Source organism: Mytilus trossulus, chromosome 7, assembly GCF_036588685.1.
Source record: "Mytilus trossulus isolate FHL-02 chromosome 7, PNRI_Mtr1.1.1.hap1, whole genome shotgun sequence".
NCBI classification, from domain to species: Eukaryota; Metazoa; Mollusca; class Bivalvia; order Mytilida; family Mytilidae; genus Mytilus; species Mytilus trossulus.
In genome coordinates, this window is record NC_086379.1 from 60,776,651 (window position 1) to 60,799,470 (window position 22,820).

General features: G+C 31.5%; 2 protein-coding genes across 6 annotated transcripts in view; one reads left to right on the forward strand and one right to left on the reverse strand.

Moving 5' to 3' along the window:
* Nucleotides 1–12,564, reverse strand: LOC134725462 (methylated-DNA--protein-cysteine methyltransferase-like). 4 transcript variants are annotated; one of them, XM_063589291.1, is made up of 4 exons: nt 12,444–12,564; nt 9,616–9,787; nt 1,286–1,437; nt 1–435 (listed from the first exon to the last, which is right to left on the reverse strand). In XM_063589291.1, exons 2-4 carry the CDS (start codon nt 9,768–9,770, stop codon nt 173–175), a joined length of 570 nt encoding a protein of 189 aa, XP_063445361.1. In that variant the 5' UTR covers nt 9,771–9,787; nt 12,444–12,564; the 3' UTR covers nt 1–172. The 4 variants fall into 4 exon arrangements, with proteins under 4 accessions (XP_063445361.1, XP_063445360.1, XP_063445363.1 ...); XM_063589290.1 differs by having other exon boundaries at nt 12,291–12,564; XM_063589293.1 differs by having other exon boundaries at nt 12,507–12,525.
* Nucleotides 12,411–22,820, forward strand: part of LOC134725461 (ubiquitin carboxyl-terminal hydrolase 43-like) — a 21,865-nt gene continuing 11,455 nt past the window's right edge. For both annotated transcript variants that reach the window (XM_063589287.1, XM_063589289.1), the window contains exons 1-6: nt 12,411–13,507; nt 17,864–18,184; nt 18,835–19,028; nt 19,874–19,991; nt 21,512–21,615; nt 22,435–22,515. In XM_063589287.1, coding sequence (XP_063445357.1) covers nt 12,668–13,507; nt 17,864–18,184; nt 18,835–19,028; nt 19,874–19,991; nt 21,512–21,615; nt 22,435–22,515 — 1,658 coding nt within the window. In that variant the 5' untranslated portion in view covers nt 12,411–12,667. The remainder of the gene's footprint in view (nt 13,508–17,863; nt 18,185–18,834; nt 19,029–19,873; nt 19,992–21,511; nt 21,616–22,434; nt 22,516–22,820) is intronic.

Here is a 22,820-nt window from a genome sequence, read left to right on the forward strand (position 1 = left end):
TTTGTTAATTATTTTTTAATGTAAGATATATAAATATGCAAAATGGAATTTACAATATTTTAACAACTGCCCTGTATAATACCAAATACATTTGCAGTTGTATATATACAAGCATTGGCTTATAATGATATGTTGCGGTATCAGTAACTTTACGACATTCCTTTTTCTGAATTCAAGGGATAGCATTTTCATGAGTTAGTAACCATTGTTTGATCTTATTCTTGTGTCCACCACTATAATTCCCAAGATGACCACTATGGGTTATGACACGATGACATGGAACAATAAAAGAAATCGGATTATTCCTCATTGCCATGCCAACAGCTCTACAGGCTTTTTCATTCCCACATAAAGCTGCCAAGTTCTTGTATGATATAGTCTGTCCATATAAAACCTTTTCTGTCAAAACTTTCTGTGCTGTACTGGTAAAGGAACCTGTGAAAAAACAAAAGGTATGATCAATTTGAATAGCATTTCTTTGAAACATGGTAAGCGACACCAAATCAATGTAGTTATATTACATTGAGCAAAAGCAACTTTTTTCTTTTTTTTTTGTATCTTAGCAGAAAATCTTTATAAAATCATTTCAGGTTAATTCTTTTATGGTTTAAAAACTTAATACAGTGATGAATTCAATAAAATCATTACAGATTTATTCTTTAATACTGTCAAAAACTTAACACAGTGATGAACTCAAAATTGACTTTGTGTCTTAATTTCAAAGAAAAAAAAACTGTGCTGTATAGCTGTATTGTTTAACATAAAACACACAACTATTGGTGGATACAAGACATAAGACTATCCTTTTCCAAAAGAAACTTCATTCCTACCATTTTAAAAGTGACTGTATCTATGATCCTTGATAAAGTCATATGAAATAGTGATCTATCTTTTTCCTTTTTTTTCCATCTAAGTTATTCATAAGGAAAACCTTGCAGTTAATGATGATAAATGATTTTAGAAGACCTCACTAGTGTTAAAATTAGCTAAATCAGAAAACAATTTCAAAAGATGTGGTTGCCATTAAACTGAAGTAGGGAAAGTATGTGAAAATCACAAGAACCAATAACCAATTTTATTAAAATATGAAAACATTAAAACTTTTTCAAGTTTTTAATATTGATGATTATTAGCTAATGCTTGTTTTTTTTTTTTTAAACTAGAATTATCATTAATAAGAATGAGTTAAATCATAATGATTAGATTAAAGAATCCAAAAATTTATTAGTGAAAACCTATGTATAAATGTACACATCCCAATTCTATACAATTTCTGGATACTAACCTTCAGTAAAAATGGACTGACAGAGGAGGGGTAGTTTAAGCTGATCCACTGATGATTTAAAGTAGAACTGTAACCATTCAACACACTGTATGGCAGGCTTGTAAGTATAGCCATTGTCTTTATATAACTGGAATTTCACATCAACATTTACTCTGAAAAGACAGATTTTTATAAATTTATGAAAGATCTTTTCTTCTATCTATACTATTAACACAAAGAAATATCTAGCCTGTTGCAGCAATTTCATACAATTTTTTTTCCATATAACTGCAAATATACTGAAAATTACCAAAATCATTGCCAGGTTTTTATTAATCCAAATAAGGCATCTGTGCAGGTCTCACAATATTTAATAAGAAATCACATTTTCTCACATGTGAATAATGCAACTATGTGAGTATCACAATAATAAGAACTTATATTTTTTCACATGAATCTGTATGCAGATTTTCCTGAAATTGCCATTATCAATCTTGCATTTTTGTCCATTCTTAAAAAAAATCAATAATAAATGCATACAAGGATTTATGAATTTAAAGTATTTGAAGTGGATGTCACTTTTGAGTACTTTTAAATGGCACAACGCCGGGACATGCATATTTTGCTTTTCGTAACATATTATAAGAAATAAATTGGATAAAAAAATAACTAGAGGCTCTAAAAGGCCTGTGTCGCTCACCTTGGTCTATGCATATTAAACAAAGGACACAAATGGATTCATGACAAAATTGTATTTTGGTGATGGTGATGTGTTTGAAGTTCTTACTTTACTGAACGATTTTGCTTCTTACAATCATATCTATAATGAACTTTGCCCATTAGTAACAGAGAACTATATTTGATAACCAGATGCTCTGCAGGGCGTAGCTTTATACGACCGCAGAGGTTGAACCCTGAACAGTTGGGGCAAGTATGGACACAACATTCAAGCTGGAGTCCGCTCTAAATTTGGATTGTGATTAAATAGTTGACACAGCATAGGTTTCTGACACAGAATGAATGTATTCAAATGAACTTAAAATTTTTGTTTTCTCTTAGAGCAATTCACTATGCTGTTGAATATTAATCCTCTCAAAAAAATGTTTGAAAAAATTTTCTTTTTATTTATGAAATTTCAAATGAGAAAAATTGAACCCAATTTTTTAATCACATCCCCCTTTCCCTAATTCCAAAACTAATTTCAATTAAGATATTCTAATGGAGTTTGCAACAATTACTACTCATTTAAATACATCATAAAATATTAAGATGTAAAAAAACTGCTTGTTATCACTGAATGGTAAAGATTATTTAAATTTATCAGTTGGTAGTAAAAAGTGAATATACATTGTATATTGTATATAACGAAGATTTAAGTTGATTCTGGACAAAGAAAGATAACTCCAATTAAAAAAAATTCTTGCAGATATTTCTTGCTTACTTTACTGGACAAAGAAAGATAACTCTTAATTAAAAAAAAATTTGCTATTTCACAATATTGTGAAATAAGATATTTCTTGCCATTGCACAATACTGTGCAATTGAAAAGACTTGCTATTGCACAATACTTAATATTATAATTTTAGATCCTGATTTGGACCAACTTGAAAACTGGGCCCATAATCAAAAATCTAAGTACATGTTTAGATTCAGCATATCAAAGAGGCCCAAGAATTTGATTTTTGTTAAAATCAAACTTAGTTTAATTTTGGACCCTTTGCACTTTAATTTAGACCAATTTTAAAACTGGACCAAAAATTAAGAATCTACATACACAGTTAGATTTGGCATATCAAAGAACCCCAATTATTCAATTTTTGATGAAATCAAACAATGTTTAATTTTGGACCTCGATTTGGGCCAACTTGAAAACTGGGCCAATAATCAAAAATCTAAGTACATTTTTAGATTCAGCATATCAAAGAACCCCAAGGTTTCAATTTTTGTTAAAATCAAACTAAGTTTAATTTTGGACCCTTTGGACCTTAATGTAGACCAATTTGAAAACGGGACCAAAAATTAAGAATCTACATACACAGTTAGTTTTGGCATATTAAAGAACCCCAATTATTCAAATTTGATGAAATCAAACAAAGTTTAATTTTGGACCCTTTGGGCCCCTTTTTCCTTAACTGTTGGGACCAAAACTCCCAAAATCAATACCAACCTTCCTTTTATAGTCATAAACCTTGTGTTTAAATTTCATAGATTTCTATTTACTTATACTAACGCTATGGTGCGAAAACCAAGAAAAATGCTTATTTGGGTCCCTTTTTGGCCCCTAATTCCTAAACTGTGGGGACCGAAACTCCCAAAATCAATACCAACCTTCCTTTTGTGGTCATAAACATTGTGTTTAAATTTCATTGATTTCTATTTACTTTAACTAAAGTTATTGTGCGAAAACCAATAATGCTTATTTGGGCCCTTTTTTGGTCCCTAATTCCTAAACTGTTGAAACCAAAACTCCCAAAATCAATCCCATCCTTTCTTTTGTGGTCATAAACCTTGTGTCAAAATTTCATAGATTTCTATTAACTTGAACTAAAGTTATAGTGCGAAAACCAAGAAAATGCTTAATTGGGCCCTTTTTGGCCCCTAATTCCTAAAATATTGGGACCAAAACTCCCAAAATCAATACCAGCCTTCCTTTTATGGTCATAAACCTTGTGTTAAAATTTCATAGATTTCTATTCACTTTTACTAAAGTTAGAGTGCGAAAACTAAAAGTATTCGGACGACGACGACGACGACGACGCCAACGTGATAGCAATATACGACGAAAATTTTTTCAAAATTTGCGGTCGTATAAAAATTAAAATAAATTTACCAAATTAATGAAAATTGATAAAAATTGACTATAAAGGGCAATTTACCAAATTAATGAAAATTGTTAAAAATTGACTATAAAGGACAATAACTCCTTAAGGGGTCAATTGACCATTTAGGTCATGTTGACTTATTTGTAGATCTTACTTTGCTGAACATTATTGCTGTTTACAGTTTATCGCTATCTATAATAGTATTCAAGATAACAAAAAACGGCAAAATTTCTTTAAAAATTACCAATTGGAGGGCAGCAACCCAACAACCAGTTGTCCAATTCATCTGAAAAATTCAGGGCAGATAGATATTGACTTGATTAACAATTTCACTTCTTGTCAGATTTGCTTCTAAATGCTTTGGTTTCATAGTTATAAGCCAAAAACTGCATTATATCCCTATGTTCTATTTTTAGCAGTGGCGGCCATCTTGGTTGAATGGCCAGGTCATCGGACACATTTTTCAAACAAGATACCCCACAGATGATTGTGGCCTAGTAGTTTTAGTGGAGATTTTGTAAAAGATTACTTAAGATTTATGAAAAATGGTTAAAAATTGACTATAAAGGACAATAACTCCTAAAGGGGTCAACTGATCATTTCGGTCATGTTGACTTATTTGTAAATCTAACTTTGCTGAACATTATTGATGTTTACAGTTTATCTCTATCTATAATAATATTCAAGATAATAACCAAAAACAGCAAAATTTCCTCAAAATTACCAATTCAGGGGCAGCAACCCAACAACGGGTTAACTGATTCAACTGAAAATTTCAGGGCAGATAGATCTTGACCTGATAAACATTTAATGTCAGATTTCCTCAAAATGCTTTGGTTTTTGAGTTATAAGCCAAAAACTGCATTTTACCCTTATGTTCTATTTTTAGCCGTGGTGGCCATCTGAGTTGGTTGACCAGGTCACGCCACACATTTTTAAAAATTGATACCCCAAAGATGATTGTGGCCAAGTTTGGATTAATTTGGCCTAGTAGTTTCAGAGAAGAAGATTTTTGTAAAAGATTACTTTAATTTACGAACCAGATGCTCCGCAGGGCGTAGCTTTATACGACCGCAGAGGTTGAACCCTGAACGGTTGGGGCAAGTATGGACACAACATTCAAGCTGGATTCCGCTCTAAATTTGGATTGTGATTAAATAGTTGACACAGCATAGGTTTCTGACACAGAATGAATGTATTCAAATGAACTTAATTTTTTTGTTTTCTCTTAGAGCAATTCACTATGCTGTTGAATATTAATCCTCTCCAAAAAATGTTTGACGAAATTTTCTTTTTATTTATGAAATTTCAAATGAGAAAAATTGAACCCAATTTTTTATTCACATCCCCCTTTCCCTTATTCCAAAACTAATTTCAATTAAAATATTCTAATGGAGTTTGCAACAATTACTACTCATTTAAATACATCATAAAATATTAAGATGTAAAAAAAACTGCTTGTTATCACTGAATGGTAAAGATTATTTAAATTTATCAGTTGGTAGTAAAAAGTGAATATACATTGTATATTGTATATAACAAAGATTTAAGTTGATTCTGGACAAAGAAAGATAACTCCAATTAAAAAAAATTCTTGCAGATATTTCTTGCTTACTATACTGGACAAAGAAAGATAACTCTTAATTAAAAAAAAATTTGCTATTTCACAATATTGTGAAATTAGATATTTCTTGCCATTGCACAATACTGTGCAATTGAAAAGACTTGCTATTGCACAATACTTAATATAATAATTTTAGATCCTGATTTGGACCAACTTGAAAATTGGGCCCATAATCAAAAATCTAAGTACATGTTTAGATTCAGCATATCAAAGAGGCCCAAGAATTTAATTTTTGTTAAAATCAAACTTAGTTTAATTTTGGACCCTTTGCACTTTAATTTAGACCAATTTTAAAACTAGACCAAAAATTAAGAATCTACATACACAGTTAGATTTGGCATATCAAAGAACCCCAATTATTCAATTTTTGATGAAATCAAACAATGTTTAATTTTGGACCTCGATTTGGGCCAACTTGAAAACTGGGCCAATAATCAAAAATCTAAGTACATTTTTAGATTCAGCATATCAAAGAACCCCAAGGTTTCAATTTTTGTTAAAATCAAACTTAGTTTAATTTTGGACCCTTTGGACCTTAATGTAGACCAATTTGAAAACGGGACCAAAAATTAAGAATCTACATACACAGTTAGATTTGGCAAATTAAAGAACCCAAATTATTCAATTTTGATGAAATCAAACAAAGTTTAATTTTGGACCCTTTGGGCCCCTTTTTCCTTAACTGTTGGGACCAAAACTCCCAAAATCAATACCAACCTTCCTTTTATAGTCATAAACCTTGTGTTTAAATTTCATAGATTTCTATTTACTTATATTAACGCTATGGTGCGAAAACCAAGAAAAATGCTTATTTGGGTCCCTTTTTGGCCCCTTATTCCTAAACTGTTGGGACCGAAACTCCCAAAATCAATACCAACCTTCCTTTTGTGGTCATAAACATTGTGTTTAAATTTCATTGATTTCTGTTTACTTTAACTAAAGTTATTGTGCGAAAACCAAGAATAATGCTTATTTGGGCCCTTTTTTGGCCCCTAATTCCTAAACTGTTGAAACCAAAACTCCCAAAATCAATACCAGCCTTCCTTTTATGGTCATAAACCTTGTGTCAAAATTTCATAGATTTCTATTAACTTAAACTAAAGTTATAGTGCGAAAACCAAGAAAATGCTTATTTGGGCCCTTTTTGGCCCCTAATTCCTAAAATGTTGGGACCAAAACTCCCAAAATCAATACCAGCCTTCCTTTTATGGTCATAAACCTTGTGTTAAAATTTCATAGATTTCTATTCACTTTTACTAAAGTTAGAGTGCGAAAACTAAAAGTATTCGGACGACGACGACGCCAACGTGATAGCAATATACGACGAAAATTTTTTCAAAATTTGCGGTCGTATAAAAATGGTTAAAAATTGACTATAAAGGGCAATAACTCCTAAACAGGTCAACTGACCATTTTGGTCATGTTGACTTATTTGTAGATCTTACTTTGCTGAACATTATTGCTGTTTACAGTTTATCTCTATCTATAATAATATTCAAGATAATAACCAAAAACAGCAAAATTTCCTCAAAATTACCAATTCAGGGGAAGCAACCCAACAACCGATTGAGCAATTCATCTGAAAATTTCAGGGCAGATAGATCTTGACCTGATAATATCAGATTATTACATGGCATTTTTCATATCGCACGTATTATCAGCCCTAGGTACAATATCAGCCGAAGAGCCGCATGGCTCGAGGGCTGATATTGACCGAGGGCTGATAATACATGCGATATGAAAAATGACATGTTATGATCTTTTTATCATATGCTTCAACAGTAGAGAAAAACAAACAGATCCATATATTGATACTTTTACGTGGTTCCCGAAAAGAAGTTCTAAGAGTAAAAATTTCACGGACGTCGGAACCAATATTTGATACATTTGATATGAAATCTTTCTATCATATGCCCCAACAGACAGAAAAAAAAACATTTTAATATGGACGAATCGACAAAAACAAAATTTAACAATATACATAAAAAAATGAACGTTGTTTAGAAAAGTCAACTTTTTAAAAAATAACTTTCTAAATTATGTTTCCGGGAAAATTATAAAAAGAAATGCAGTTATTTAATAATTTGTTTGTTTTTTTTTTAAATTTTTATTATCATTATTTTACATAATATACTTTCCAGTATTCAAATAATTGTTTTGTACACTACTTTGTAATATTTTTCACTGAAAATGTAACATTGAGGTGTATTTTTCCAGAACTTGCCGAGTGTCAACGGAATGCCATGTGATAACGTTACGGAAAGGTATGTGATAACAATCGAACCATGTGATAAACTTTTCATATCAGCCCGCTAAGCACCAATTTCGAAAAATATGGAATATACGTTAATTTAATGCTATTATCATACGGTAAAAATTATATGTTATTGAGTCTAAGTATATGATAAACATTTATATCCCATGTAAGATTTCCTCAAAATGCTTTGGTTTTTGAGTTATAAGCCAAAAACTGCATTTTACCCCTATGTTCTATTTTTAGCTGTTGCGGCCATCTTGGTTGGTTGACCAGGTCACGCCACACATTTTTTAAACTAGATACCCTAAAGATGATTGTGGCCAAGTTTGGATTAATTTGGCCCAGTAGTTTCAGAGGAGAAGATTTTTGTAAAAGATTACTTTAATTTACGAAAAATGGTTAAAAATTGACTATAAAAGGGCAATAACTCCTAAACAGGTCAACTGACCATTTTGGTCATGTTGAATTATTTGTAGATCTTAAATGCTGAACATTATTGCTGTTTACAGTTTATCTTTATCTATAATAATATTCAAGATAATAACCAAAAACAGCAAAATTTCCTCAAAATTACCAATTCAGGGGCAGCAACCCAACAACCGATTGACCGATTAATCTGAAATTTCAGGGCAGATAGATCTTGACCTGATTAACATTTTTAACCCTTATCAGATTTGCTCTAAATGCTTTGGTTTTTGAGTTATAAGCCAAAAACTGCATTTTATCCCTATGTTCTATTTTTAGCCGTGGAAGCCATCTTGGTTGGTTGACCAGGTCACGCCACACATTTTTTAAACAAGATACCCGAATGATGATTGTGGCCAAGTTTGGTTTTATTTGGCCTAGTAGGTTCAGAGGAGAAGAATTTTGTAAAGGTTACGCCGGACGACGACAGACGCCTTTGGGCCAGGTGAGCTAAAAATAGGATGTGCACATTGTCACTTGGTTCTGACAATTCTTTGCTATTCAGCAAGTGTCTGAATAATTATAAGTTGAATCTGCATACTCTTTTCTAGAAACTGCAGTCAATAATCCCCATTGCCAACTCAAAAATTAATAGAGAATAAAATATATGATTTGCAATGAAATAAATGGGGAGTGTGGTCATGGGATATAGATGATGCCCCTGCTTGCAAATCATATAAAGCTATTATTACAAAGGGACATGCCTGATGAATGGTAAAAGTGACACTTCCTAAATTTGTACTTGATCTGAGTTTTGTGGTCATACTTAATATGTTTAAGTTTCATAACATTAGGTTGAGGCAAACTTAAAGTAAAGAACAGAGACGAAAAAACTCCAAAAATTCCAGTTGCAGACTATGCTAGAATCTCATGAATAGTCAGGGTCATAAAACATCTCTGCAATACAAGAATAATGAAAATCACTGATACAAGTCTGATTTTTTTCACGCAAAGCAAGAACAATAATATATTAGTTTGTTAATGCTATCAATCAAATTTTTTTGTTCAAACTTATCACGGTAAGGTATGGGAAAAATTTGGGTTCAGAATAATTTTTTTTGTCCTCTGCTTGAACAGAGTATTTATTTTTTCATCAAGACAGCAATCAAACTATTTTCTTCGGGAAAAAAACATAATTAAAGTTAAATGGTCTTTTCCTTATCATAAACTAAAGTAAACAAACCCTGTATCTGGTGAAAAATATTCATCTGTATCTCCAACTTGTTTTACGGAGTGCAGTCCCTTTGGGCAGCTAATTATTTCCACATCTCCTATTGGTGAACTGACAATGTAGCTGTTTGTAGGTCCATATTTACATATGATCTTACGTTGCGGCATGGTTATATTATTTATCTCTAAAAAAAATGCAATACAAGATGATGTAAAGTACCATGATTAAACAGTAAAGATATAATATGATTTATATTCTTTAACCAACTACTTTACAAAATAGATATAGGAAGATGTGGTGTGAGTGCCAATGAGACAACTCTCCATCCAAATAACAATTTAAAAATTAAACCATTATAGGTTAAAGTACGGCCTTCAACACGGAGCCTTGGCTCACACCGAACAACAAGCTATAAAGGGCCCAAAATTACTAGTGTAAAACCATTCAAACGGGAAAACCAACGGTCTAATCTATATAAACAAAACGAGAAACGAGAAACACGTATATATTACATAAACAAACGACAACTACTGTACATCAGATTCCTGACTTAGGACAGGTGCAAACATTTGCAGCGGGATTAAACGTTTTAATGGGCCCAAACCTTCTCCCTTTTTCCTGAAACAATAGCATAACATCACAACATATAAAAACATACGATAAAATATCAATTAGCAGACTTAACTCAATCAAAAAACGTATGATTACACAAAGAACGAATAAATTTGATCTGCGATATCTGAATACAAATGCACAGTTAATTAAATATTAGAGACAAAAAGCATATATGTGGTGCTGAAGTCAAGCCAATCTGGCTTGATGTGTCATACATATAACCACTTCTTAATATATATGTTGTTTTCTAAGCAGTTGTTTGCATAGTATTGAAAAGGATATATGTGCAAAAAACTATGATAAAGTATTTTCCACTTTAGTAGATCTTATTCATGTACATGTATACCAATTTATTTTAGCAGACACTTTCTTTTTGCAATAAGCCCTTTCTTGACCATTTTGTGATTCCCACTTGATAAAGTTATATTTGGAAAAATCATATTTTTAGGAGTTTATATCTGATCTTATTTCATTTCATACGTAAAGTCCAGATAGAGTCTGAACGACATTGATGTAATTGGAAAATTTTAGGCTAAAAATAGTTTTTTTAATGCGTTATACAATTTTATAGTAACTGGGCGATACTTTCTGTTCAGACAAAAACTAACAGATTCTTTTAAAATAATTTTTATAATTAATCATTTAACTACTGTGAGTCCAATCTGGCATTGGCAGACAAAAAATTGCGAAAACATTGCAATTGACATACTTTGGTAGGCCTGCTATGGACGACTTTGACAACAAAAGTAGGCGTGATACAACATTGTGCAGAAACCTCAATTAAGATTTACTGCATAACAAGTTTTAGTGGGGTTGACAATCAAGAAATCAGCATATAAAATTTTTTACAACTGGCCGACGTTTAAAAAAAAAGTGAGTACAGTATAAAATAGTCATGATAGTGTAATATTTAGAAGGGGTGATAGGACCTTGATCAAACTCCGAGATTGGGTGTATTGAAGCTCATGATTTCGGGATTGACCCTTTCGGGATCTGGGAATTCTTTTTTCAGGACATAGGGATTTACTTTATTTAAATTAAGGACCTCAGGATTTGCGTTTTTTAACTCTGGGATTTCGGGATCAGGACCCCTCCTATCCCACTCATTATTAAAGGAAGGGGATAGGACCTTTATCAGGACTCCAGGATCGAGTGTTTTTTAAGCTTGGGATTTTGGGATTGACACGTTCAGATTCCAGGAATTCTTTTTTTCGAATTTCGGGACCTCAGGATTTCATGTTTTTAATCCCGGGATTTCGGGATCAGGACCTAGCTCCCTCATTAAGGTATTGATAGAATTATTTTTTTCTGAGACAAGTCCCTGTGTTTGTATCTATAGTTTATTCATGTTAATTATATCAATATATACAATTCTAATGCAATTATTTTGTATCAATGATTTTGACAGTTAGCGTAAAATTCTCTAAGACTCCTTGTCTGTAACTAAGAGAGCCGACATTTTGAATTGAAGAATGTATTGACATGTAATTTCTACAATAATAAGCAAACAAACTCGCATGTTGCACCCAAAAATCTTCTTTTTATCAAACCTTATTACATTCTGAAGCGGTGTTTATGTTTGACGCCGGAAGCATACATATGACGTCACCTAGTGTAGAGACCAAAAAAGATAACATCTTTTCGCGGAATTTTCTTTAATGAAGATTTTACAATAAAATAATGATTAAAATGTAATTATAAACTTGTTTTGCATTAGAATAGAGATAACTGTATTGTATTTGAAGCTTTTGCCGACGTCCATCGGTAGTTTTACTGTCGCAAATACCCGTTTACCTGTCTCCGCTCCGCGTCGCCAGGTAAACTAAATTTGCGACAGTAAAACTACCGATGGATGTCCTTAAAGCTTAAAATACAATACAGTTATCTCTTAAATGTATGTATATAAATATTATACTTTTTATCCTAAAGTTACAGTTTACTATAGTAAAGGCTGACAAGGGAAATATTTGACCAAGGATTTGTAACTATACAAATTCTTGATTTAGCTGGATGGTTTTGACAAATAAATGATATACTCTTCATAAGACAAAAGAATGAATATCAACATTTACTCCTAATATTCCATGAGGCTCTTCTGCTCCATCGAGATATGATTGGTAAAGTCATCAGGTATCCGAAAGGTAAATTTCTCATTTTGGCGGGAAATTATTGAGATGTGTTATTTCGAAAACTAGACATAAGCCCATATTTTTAACAAGTACGACCTTTAAAATGCTCTTTCAAATGATTCCGTCTTTAAAAAGAGTACCACAGACTCAAACACAAACCAAAATATCATTCCGGAATCGTATCACAGTCGTTCGGCGTATCAGTTTTTATTTTAGAATATTTACAGACGAATCAATCATGGCGAACAGGAAATCAACAACAAATGTTTTTAATGTGACGCATTCGCGTCTGTTGACAATCTGTATTCATTTAGTGTATTATGAATGAAAATATTCCAGGAGGAAGACAGAGAGCTTCCTCTGAAAGTGATATTTTAGATGAAAAAGTAGTGCAAAATGTTGGAAACCATTCTTTGACCCTAGACCACCGAAATTTTAGTAGAAGTTTTGGGAACAGTCTCTCTGATCAAATAAACTCAGATGAGGAAATAATTAGTAGTGAAAAGGGTTATTTTACATTACAGACTAAGGATAAGCGTCGTAATAAACCATTGTTTAAGTCCGTTAAAAAGTTGGTCAATCGTATTCGTCGTTCGGCTCATAGTAATTCGTCAACTGATGTGAGACAGGATATGAATGGAGCAAGGGGTGGTTATAACCCTCATTCCAATGAAGGCATACAGACAGATTCTGGTGCAACTATTAAGCGTGCACCAGATTCTACTTCAAGACCCCTTATTACTAGACCTATGACTGTAGCTTTGCCGTGGAAGGTGTGTCCAGGAACAGTTGGAATTCAAAACCATGGCAATACATGTTTTATGAATGCAGTTCTTCAATGCTTAAGTAATACTGACGCTATAACAGGGTATTTTGCAGCAAAGCAACACAAAAATGACTTGAAGACTAGAGGATTTTCTAAAAAATTCAGCAACAGTAAAAGTGATTTAACTGAACAACTAGGGACACTTTTAGAAAGTTTATGGTCAAATAATTATTCTCCGGATATATCAAGTACTTTTAAGAGTACTGTTGGAAAATACAACAGTCAATACAAAGGTTCAGCTCAACACGATGCACAAGAATTCCTTCTGTGGTTGCTAGACAGCATTAATGAAGAGCTTGCATTAACATCAAAGAAGAAGCATAAATCAACCAAGGTTCATTTCACAATTATGTTTATCCTTTTTATGTTTAATATAATAATTTTTATAATGAAGGGCAAAATTTGGGCATTTATAATAGTAATATTACTTTACCATTTCATTTCATTAGCAGTATGTACATGTACATGTACATTGTACAAAAATGTATGCATTTTCATTGGACATGTTTACTTTCATACTGTTTACATGTGGATCTTACTTTGAATTTCATTTTAGTGTATATTTTATTAGAATTAGAATACATGATACATGAATGATGTAACCCAAGACAAAAGTGACTGTTTATGTGATCAAGACACCCATTATTATACCAAATGCCTGTTCAATTTACATGATTTAGAAATTCAGATTCAACTAATTTGATGTAATTTAGTAAATTCACGAAATGTATTTTAATTTTTTAAATCAGTTCATTTTTTGGATATTTTTGATAAGTCAGTGATTTATTCACTTCTGTATACACAATGTACATACTAAAATGGCAGTCAATCAAATGTCCATTTTTGATTTTGCTGCAGGGCAGATGGAATGTACATGTACATGTACAAATGTATTTCAAATTGTTTTTTATTAACCAGATTAATGGGTAATTGATTTAGGGATGTACGATCGAAGGGTCCCTGTCAAACAGTGTCTGTTCATAAACATGAAAATCCTTTGACGAAATCTTTTGAAATTTAATAGATATATATGAAGTTTTTTGTGACTAAATATTTTAAAAGGTCAAGTTAAATTTTCATGATATAAGCTTTTCTTGTTGTTGAGTTGAATTTTAAATATTTTTTTATATTGGGTATTTATTATATGAATTTTAGTTATTTCCCTTTAACATGTTTAAACAGAAATTGTTAAAATAATTAAATTCTATGTTATTTGGTCTCTTGATTATTTTGAGTTATTTCCCTTTGAACAGAAATTTAGTAATTCATCAAATATCAATTTTTTTGGGGGGGGTCCTTGAGACTTTGATAATGTACAAATGTATCTACATGTAACAATTTGATTTTGGATAAAGCATTTAAGGTTCAATTTCAAATATTTCAGTTTGATCACTTTCATTTTGTGTCACAAACCTAAGATGTGTCAAATATCAGTCAGAGCTCAGACATAAACAAGTCGATTTTTGTTTTTGACTTAAATAAGTCAAAACATGTATTTATTATAAAAATGTAGTTTCAATTTTAGACTTATCTAAGTCAGAAAATGACAGACTTGTTTAGGTCTATTTAAGTTGGTGAAAAAACTTAATGTTATTTTGTGGCCAAACTACACCACCAATGACAGCAAAAACCTGTATGAGAGTTCACAAGGACTTGAGCTATCTATATTTAATTACCTTATTGCACATCCTTACTAAACACAGATGTTTAACCTCATTAAGTGTGATTCCAGGTGGTTGCATTGAAAGGTTAATTAACATTATCTCCGATTTTTTAGACTCTCATTCATATTTTTCTATAGAAGACAAAGTATTGGCTTTCAATATTGTCATTATTTGATTTAGATGCATGACCTCCTTATAAATATGCGTGGGTCTTGAAGTTAACCAATTTTGATCACTCATCGACTTGTAGGAGTCGATATTTGCAACTTTTTGATTCTGGTCAATTATTTCTTGTTTAACAATATTGGACTTATTCAAGTCGTATTTCGTCTTACATTAAAGGGAGACAAATCCTATAACTTACAAATTTAGACCTCTATAAGTCAAAAGCAGAATAAGACTTATCTATGTCTGAGCTCTGACTGAATATTCAATCACAATCCAAATTCAGGGCTGTTCAAAGCTGAATTGTCGTGTCCATACTTGCTCAACTGTTCAGGTTTGACCTCTGTAGGAAAATCAGGTTTGCTGTCAGAGTGACAGCCTCTTGTCTATCTTCATTTAAAGTTTTTTTTTGCATATAATTATGTTCAACACACATTTTGATGACAACTAGATTAAATTTCAGGGGTGTGGAAATATTTGTTGTGAGCACTTGTCCCCGGGCAAGTGAAACCTAAAATTTTACTTGTCCGGAATTTTTTTTACTTGCCCTGATGATCCCAATAAATATTGAAGTATTTCTTGTTAGCTAATATATGATTCTTACTTAGCACTGTTGTGCATCACAAACAAATGAAATCTATTTGTTTATATGTGTAAAAAAAATAGGAAAGTAGGAAATGGGTTAACATCAATGGGACAGAAACCGAACAGCAAACCAACCAATGAAATAACATGTAAAGGACAATTTTGCAGCAGTTTTTGAATAAAAATTGTATCCAGTAGGTACATATACTAAATTTGAGGACAGTGATTGTAGAAATGTAAACTAACAGTCAGGGGTACTACTTGTACAAGTGTATTTTATTTACTTGAAGAAGTAAAAAAAAATATACACATATAAGTAAATTTGTAGGATACTTATACAAGTGAATTTTATTTACTTGTATAGGTTAAAAAAATATTGGCTGAGTTATGTCCCTTTCGCATTCAGATTTTTTTTACTTGTATCTAGGTAAAAAAATCATCCTTTCTTCTTTTCTTGAATTCTGAAGATTTCTTTGCTCTAATAGAATTTTAAATTGTCTACCCTTTGCAGATGTCTTTACTAATCATTTAAGTGTAATTTCATGGACAATGAAAGTCACATTTGTCGGTTATCTTCTTAACACTGCTCATTTACAAGCCCCAAAGGAGCAATTTTTGATTGCCTTGCGCAAATATACAAGATCTTTGCTCAATTAATTTCTTTGATGAATTATTGAGATGAAACATTGAACTTTAATGAAAAAATTTGAGCAAACCTGTGAAAAATCATTAAAGGCATGATTTTACATCTCAAAACTTGAGGATTTTTGTGGGATTGTAAGAAAAATTTACTTGTACAAGTAAATTTTTCATAAAATTAAGGGGAGATTATTCAAACATTATTTATTTACTTACATGTGTATATTTTTTTTCACTTCTTCAAGTAAATAAAATACACTTGTACAAGTAGTACCCCTGACTGACTAAATAATAGATAAACTATTGATTTTGTGGTGTTTCTCTCAACTGACACACTTGTTTTTTTCTTGATTATTTATTATTGTCTTGATGGGCAATTGAAGCGTCCCTTCTATTTTCCACTTTGACAACAAATAATGTTGACCTTTTATCTACAAATAAGACAAAAACTTTATTTATTTTCCGAATTTCCATAGATAGCCAGGGGCAATCTGATATCCACGATGTCTGAAATTCTCGCTTCCGTTTTTTTTTTTTTAAATACTCTGTGTCCTCCATTTGCATTTAAGGTTTTCTTCTCGACACATGACTCTATTCGTCTTGCTTGCCCACCTTTTTATTAAGTATTTATCAATCTGAATCTCGATACAAAATTTAAAGAAATGACACTTTTGGTAAATGATGGATAAAACCTAATCGACGATCCCGGGTCAATGGACAAAGCCAATGCAATGTTACGCGACTCGGGTTCGCATACTTATTTTTATTTATTTTGGTAATCGATCTATTTCCGGTATCATGTAATATATCGTCATGAACCTTGATGTTTTTACTTGCTGAACATTGGTTTCTTTTACATAAATTAAACATCTTACTACGTTTTGAAATTAATTTTATGTTTTTGTTGGATTTGAACTTTGTCTTGTATATTTTTTTACTTGTCCACGGGCAACCAAGACAAAAATAATTACTTGTCCGGTTGTTCAAATGTACGAGTCGGGCATAGCATTTCCACACCCCTGTGATCATTTATAAAGGTATTTGTTTGTACAGCAAATTTACAAAGTAAAATTAAAATTATTTTAAATAAAATCTTATTTATGAAATTTTTGTTTTATTTTACTTGATAAATAAAAGACTTTTTATTTGTTTTCATTTTAATATACTGTTTCCTACAGAGGTCAAACCTGAACCACTTATTGGTACATATACATGTACTACATTGTACTAAAAATCTAAAATGTATGGCTATGCTGAATGTACATGTAAATACAAATGTAGTTGTTCATATGTTGTTCAAATTTTATCATTGACATTCAAAATCTGCAATGTACATTGTACATGTAACTATATAAATGTACATGACTGCATGACATTATAATTTGAAGAGCATGTTGTAATTATAAGCTATAAGTGAGTAACCACAAAAAGGTATGCAACACAACCATTCAACTTAGTTGTTATGTGTCAGGAGCCCTATTGGTTTCATTTTACTTTGAACATTCCAATGCAGGTGCTTGATAAACGATTAAATCAACTAAAAAAAATAGATTATGTACATACCAATATATTTTTTATTATTTTTCACACACACACATGTAAAATGTACATTTATTTTATCTATTTTTTTATTACAGGGAAAAGATTCTTCAGATGAATCCCTTGCTGAGGAAGTCCTTGCCAACAGTCATGGATGTTATATGTACAACATGTTCCAGGCTATTTATAGATCATCATTACAGTGTGCTAACTGTAGTAAACAGAGCAACACATTTGAGAGTTACCTCTGCTTGTCTCTGCCCTTGCCTCACAAAACTAAAAGACCAGTATTTGTGACAATTGTCTATCTGGATGGAGACCCAAAACAAATTAAAGTTGGTGTAGAAATTGATTATCAAGATACTGTCAGAGAACTGAGAGAAACTGTAGCAGAAAATACACAGATAGCAGTTTCACAGGTGTGTAATACTTTTTATCCCACATTTATATACACATCCATTTCTGTTCATTGAAACATTATTCATATTATATCAAGAAATTTTACAAGATATAATCTTACAATTTAAACACAAATTATAACTTATAACCTTTCTCATATATGCATTCATGAATACATTTAAAAAACAGACAGGAATGGAAGTCTCAATCTTCAATTCTATTTTTATGCCCCTGTGATGGAGGGGACGGCATTCAATTATAAGTGTTACCTTTGTCTGTCCGTCTCATATATTCATATACTTATACACAATGCTTAACTTATTACCACAAAACACAGATCAAGTTCAAAATTGGATGGCATTACCTTCACAGTTTTTTTTACACCTTTTGATTGGCCTCTATTTTGCATATCAGAATAATTTAATTTTTAAGAATATTTAGATCTCTTCAGGTTATAAGATACTTGAACATGTTGAATATTAAAATCAACAACATCAATTGAACAAAAAAAATGTATTCAGACAGAATTTACTCAGTCTGATAAAAAAAAAAAAGTGGGAACCTGCAGACGCTTTGTAAAAACTTAAAGAAAAAACACATTTTGTATATTGAGCTGCAGATGTTCATTAAACTGATAACAGTGAATGTATGAGCCTATGTTATATTTCAGCTTGTCCTATGTCAGATTCAAGAGGATGGATTTAAATGTACATTCAGTGACGATCAGCCTATCAGTGATATATCTGAGTCAGAGCTTGTCTGTGCTATAGAGACATTACCTTTACCAGTATCAAAGAGTACAGAGTCACCATACCTTCAGCTCATTGTTGTGCATACCATCAGAGAATCAGCTCCAATTAAATAGTAATATCATATTATATCTTTAAAGTAACAACAGTTTAAACACCTGTTGTCTTTATCATCTTTGTGGCAGTGGTGTCAAAGTGGTCTAAGTAGTTCTACTTCTGTAATCACTAGCAAGTCACCACTAAGGTTGTGAGTTTGAACCTCCCTTGTGTGGATGTACTTGACTCCAATCTTAATTGACTAAGATTGTTAGTTTTCCCATGGAATTTCAGTGGTTTTCTCTGTGCACTCAGGCTTTCTCCACCAATAAAAACTGCCTGCTGAGAAATAGCCCAAAAGTGGCATTAAATCACCTACAATCAATCAATCAATCAATCTTTATCTTCTGTAGGTATCTTATGTTTTTGATTTTATGGTCCTATCAACATATACCTTTTATTCATTATGATAAAGAAAAAACACAAATCATTGTATGATCATGACAATAATGTGTGACAGCATCCTAAAAAAAAAAGAAATAACCACACTGAAAAGACATCTATGCCTCTATAGCTCATTATTTAGATACAATTATTTAAGCTTTAAATCAAAATGAGGATCATTCCAGAACTTAATTCAACATGAGGGGTCAAATAATTGTTATAAAAACCATTTGTGTGAATTAGACATGTTTGATTTGATTTAGTTATATTTTTGATGAGGTAATTACTGAAATATTTTTTTTTATCTTGGTTTTATATAAACTATACTAGAATTTGTATGAACTTAGTCCCTAAAACTTCATTTGTGTTTTTTCCAAGGAATTTATAAGAATCTAATTTGAATATGTACGATAAAAAAATGTAATGGAAACATTAGATTGTCCTGGAATTAACAGTTTGAACATAACATTTTCCTTGCAGCACTAGATTCAGTCCACCTCAAGTTCTGAAAGTTGACAGAGATATTGACTACAAATCATTACAAAAAGAAATCTTGAAGCATATGGCAGATTGTGTAAAGGAAGGTCTATTATCTCAGGTACATAAGATATTATATTTACAAAACTTTACCATTAAACTGGAGAATAATGTTAAGATCATGAGAGAAATCGAATTGCTCTCTTCAATTTTATACATGTCATTAAGAAGATGATTTGATTAAAAAAATGTTCATGAACAATATTTTTTTCTAATTGACTCAAAGATATATAAATTTTTACTAATAAAATATTGAAATCTTGATGTTCCATTTAGTAAAAATTTGTTTATATTTTTCTTGCTTACTTAAGCTTGATTGATGTCAGCTTTGACATTAAAATTCTATTTATGGTTATGATATGGTGTACATAATCTGATTAAAATGGATTGTTGCCTGCAGTTATAAACAAATCATAATGCCATATTATCCTTTAAGGTTTATACAAAATCAATACATTTTTGTATAACTATAATACACAAGTGATTTTGAATGAGAATAAGCATGTCACTATATAGAAATAAATTGCTTCACTTTTTTTTTCCTCTTGAGGAAATGCATAAAAACACAGCTTGTTGAATGTGATCACAGGTGGATCGAGGGACCCCCTTTTGTGGGAAAAATTTGGTTGATTATATAGGGAATCATTGAAGCATGACTGGAGTGGCCCCCCCCCCCCCCCCCCCTTTAGGTCAGTCAGCAGGCCCCCACTTAGGAAAAGTTCTGGATCCGCCACTGTTGATTACGACAAAATAAGATATGTTGAATCTCTCATAACAATGTTGTAGAATCTGTTGTTCAATTTGTAGCCCACTGGCATGGCCTGAGGTGAACGTTACCTTCTGTCATCGACTCTGTCATCACTTGATGGCTATCATCCATTGTAATCTCATTATTTCTTTTATCTCAAAATTTAAAAAAAAACACTATAGGACAAGGCCAATCTAAACCAAAGTAGGTCACTGATAACAGTGTCTAGTATCAAAACGTTTATGGCATTTAAAAGATCTTTTTAATTTGGGCTCCAGAAGTTGCATGTAACATAATGTCATGGAGCAGTTTGATTGGTACTAAAACACAAACACACCAGATAAAACTAAATATTGGAATTCCTTGTTAAGACTGTGTTTATAAGGACCTTTCATCTGTCGAAACAGGAAAATTCTTTTTTTTTTTGTGAAATGTATTCAGTTTACCGCATTCATTTCCTTACAATGGTAAAAACAGAAAATCTCTTAGTTATTAAATTTCAAACAATGAAAATGGGATCTTAAACAGTCATCATTTTATTTTTGAAAATTATGTATCTGGAAATAAGCATATGAAATTACAAAAAAATATAATAAAGTTAGTTGGGTTATCTCCAATTATCTGATCTTACAGATGAATATTCCTCTGTATGCTACTGTTGAAGAAACATTCTGTTCAATCTGATAATTTAAGACATTTTCTTCTTATTCATGGTACTCTTTTTTGCATTTCTCATATTGCATTTATCTTTTGTCCCTTGCAATATATATTTTTTATTATTATTTAGAACTGATAAACTAGTTAGTATTCTAAATTCTATGTTTATGTTTCAGAAATTGGGTATTTTGTTTAAAATTAAAGTTATTGATGGCAGTTCTGGTAAAGCTTACTTACAGCAGGATGTAGAGATGCCATTGTTAACAAATCTGGTAGAAAGGTAAGGACTTAAATAAATATGGGCTGAAGAACAAACGCCAAGTGGACAAAGGTATACCTTAAAATGTCCCGTAAATGGGTGTATAAAAACCATTTGAATGATTAAGGGCTAACCATAGATGTAATACCCATCTAATAATATTACATCTATGGGCTAACTATGGTATATGTTTGGAAGATGTTTTTACGCCTATTTACTGGACATTTTATTGTATACCTTTGTCCTTCTGTCCGTCATCAAATGATGTTCATTAAATCAAAAACATTTTTACCAATTTGCATGGAATGTTGGTGAATTTTTTGTATTTATTGACATGAGCTCCCTTACGATTTTTATAAATTTCAAATTCTGCATTACTGAGTTTGGGAGTTTTATTCATTGAAAAAGGGTAATTTTTCAGTATGAATAAAAATTGAATTGATGTTTGCCTATTGTCCAGTGGCAATTATCTCTACCATCTTTCAGGAAAGGATTTAATTGATTCATAAAAAAGATATTTCAATGCATATTTCATTACAAAACACGAAAAAATGCCTCAGACAAATATTTTAACAAAAACCAAAAGATCACTTTCAAGTTATGTCCCTTACTGATAAAGTATGTCAATTGTGTTGGACCGTATCTTTGCACTACAAAAGTTCATCAAGCATTTGCATGATCGTCATTATACAGGATTTACTAAAAATAACTATTGTTCAGAAGGGACTAAATCACAAATTTTTGTCATAATGCAACAAACTTGTAAGAAGTGTACCGCATCTTCGATTTATTACATACAATTACATGTACACACATTTAAGGTTGTGTTTTACTTAACAGGGCAATGTCTATGTGTAGAGATGAGTATGGACCTCAACATCTTAAACTTGTGGCTGAATGGGAACCTGCAGTTCAATCAAGGTATCATATTATTACACAACATTGAATATCATTATACAAAGCAATTTTATGATAATATAGCAGTACAACATATGGAAGTTTTTAACGACCTTGACTGGCTAAACAGCCCTTGCATGGTTTGCTTCTTATGTAGCAGTTCAAAGTCATTGACCAATTTAATGTAAAACTGTTCTGTCCTTTACAATGATTACTTAGCATGAAACATTAAAAAAAATCCACATGTTTTAAAAGTAAAATACACAAACAATCTGCACTACCTGTACTACCTCCATTCAAGAAATTGTCTACCTGATACTTCAAACTCA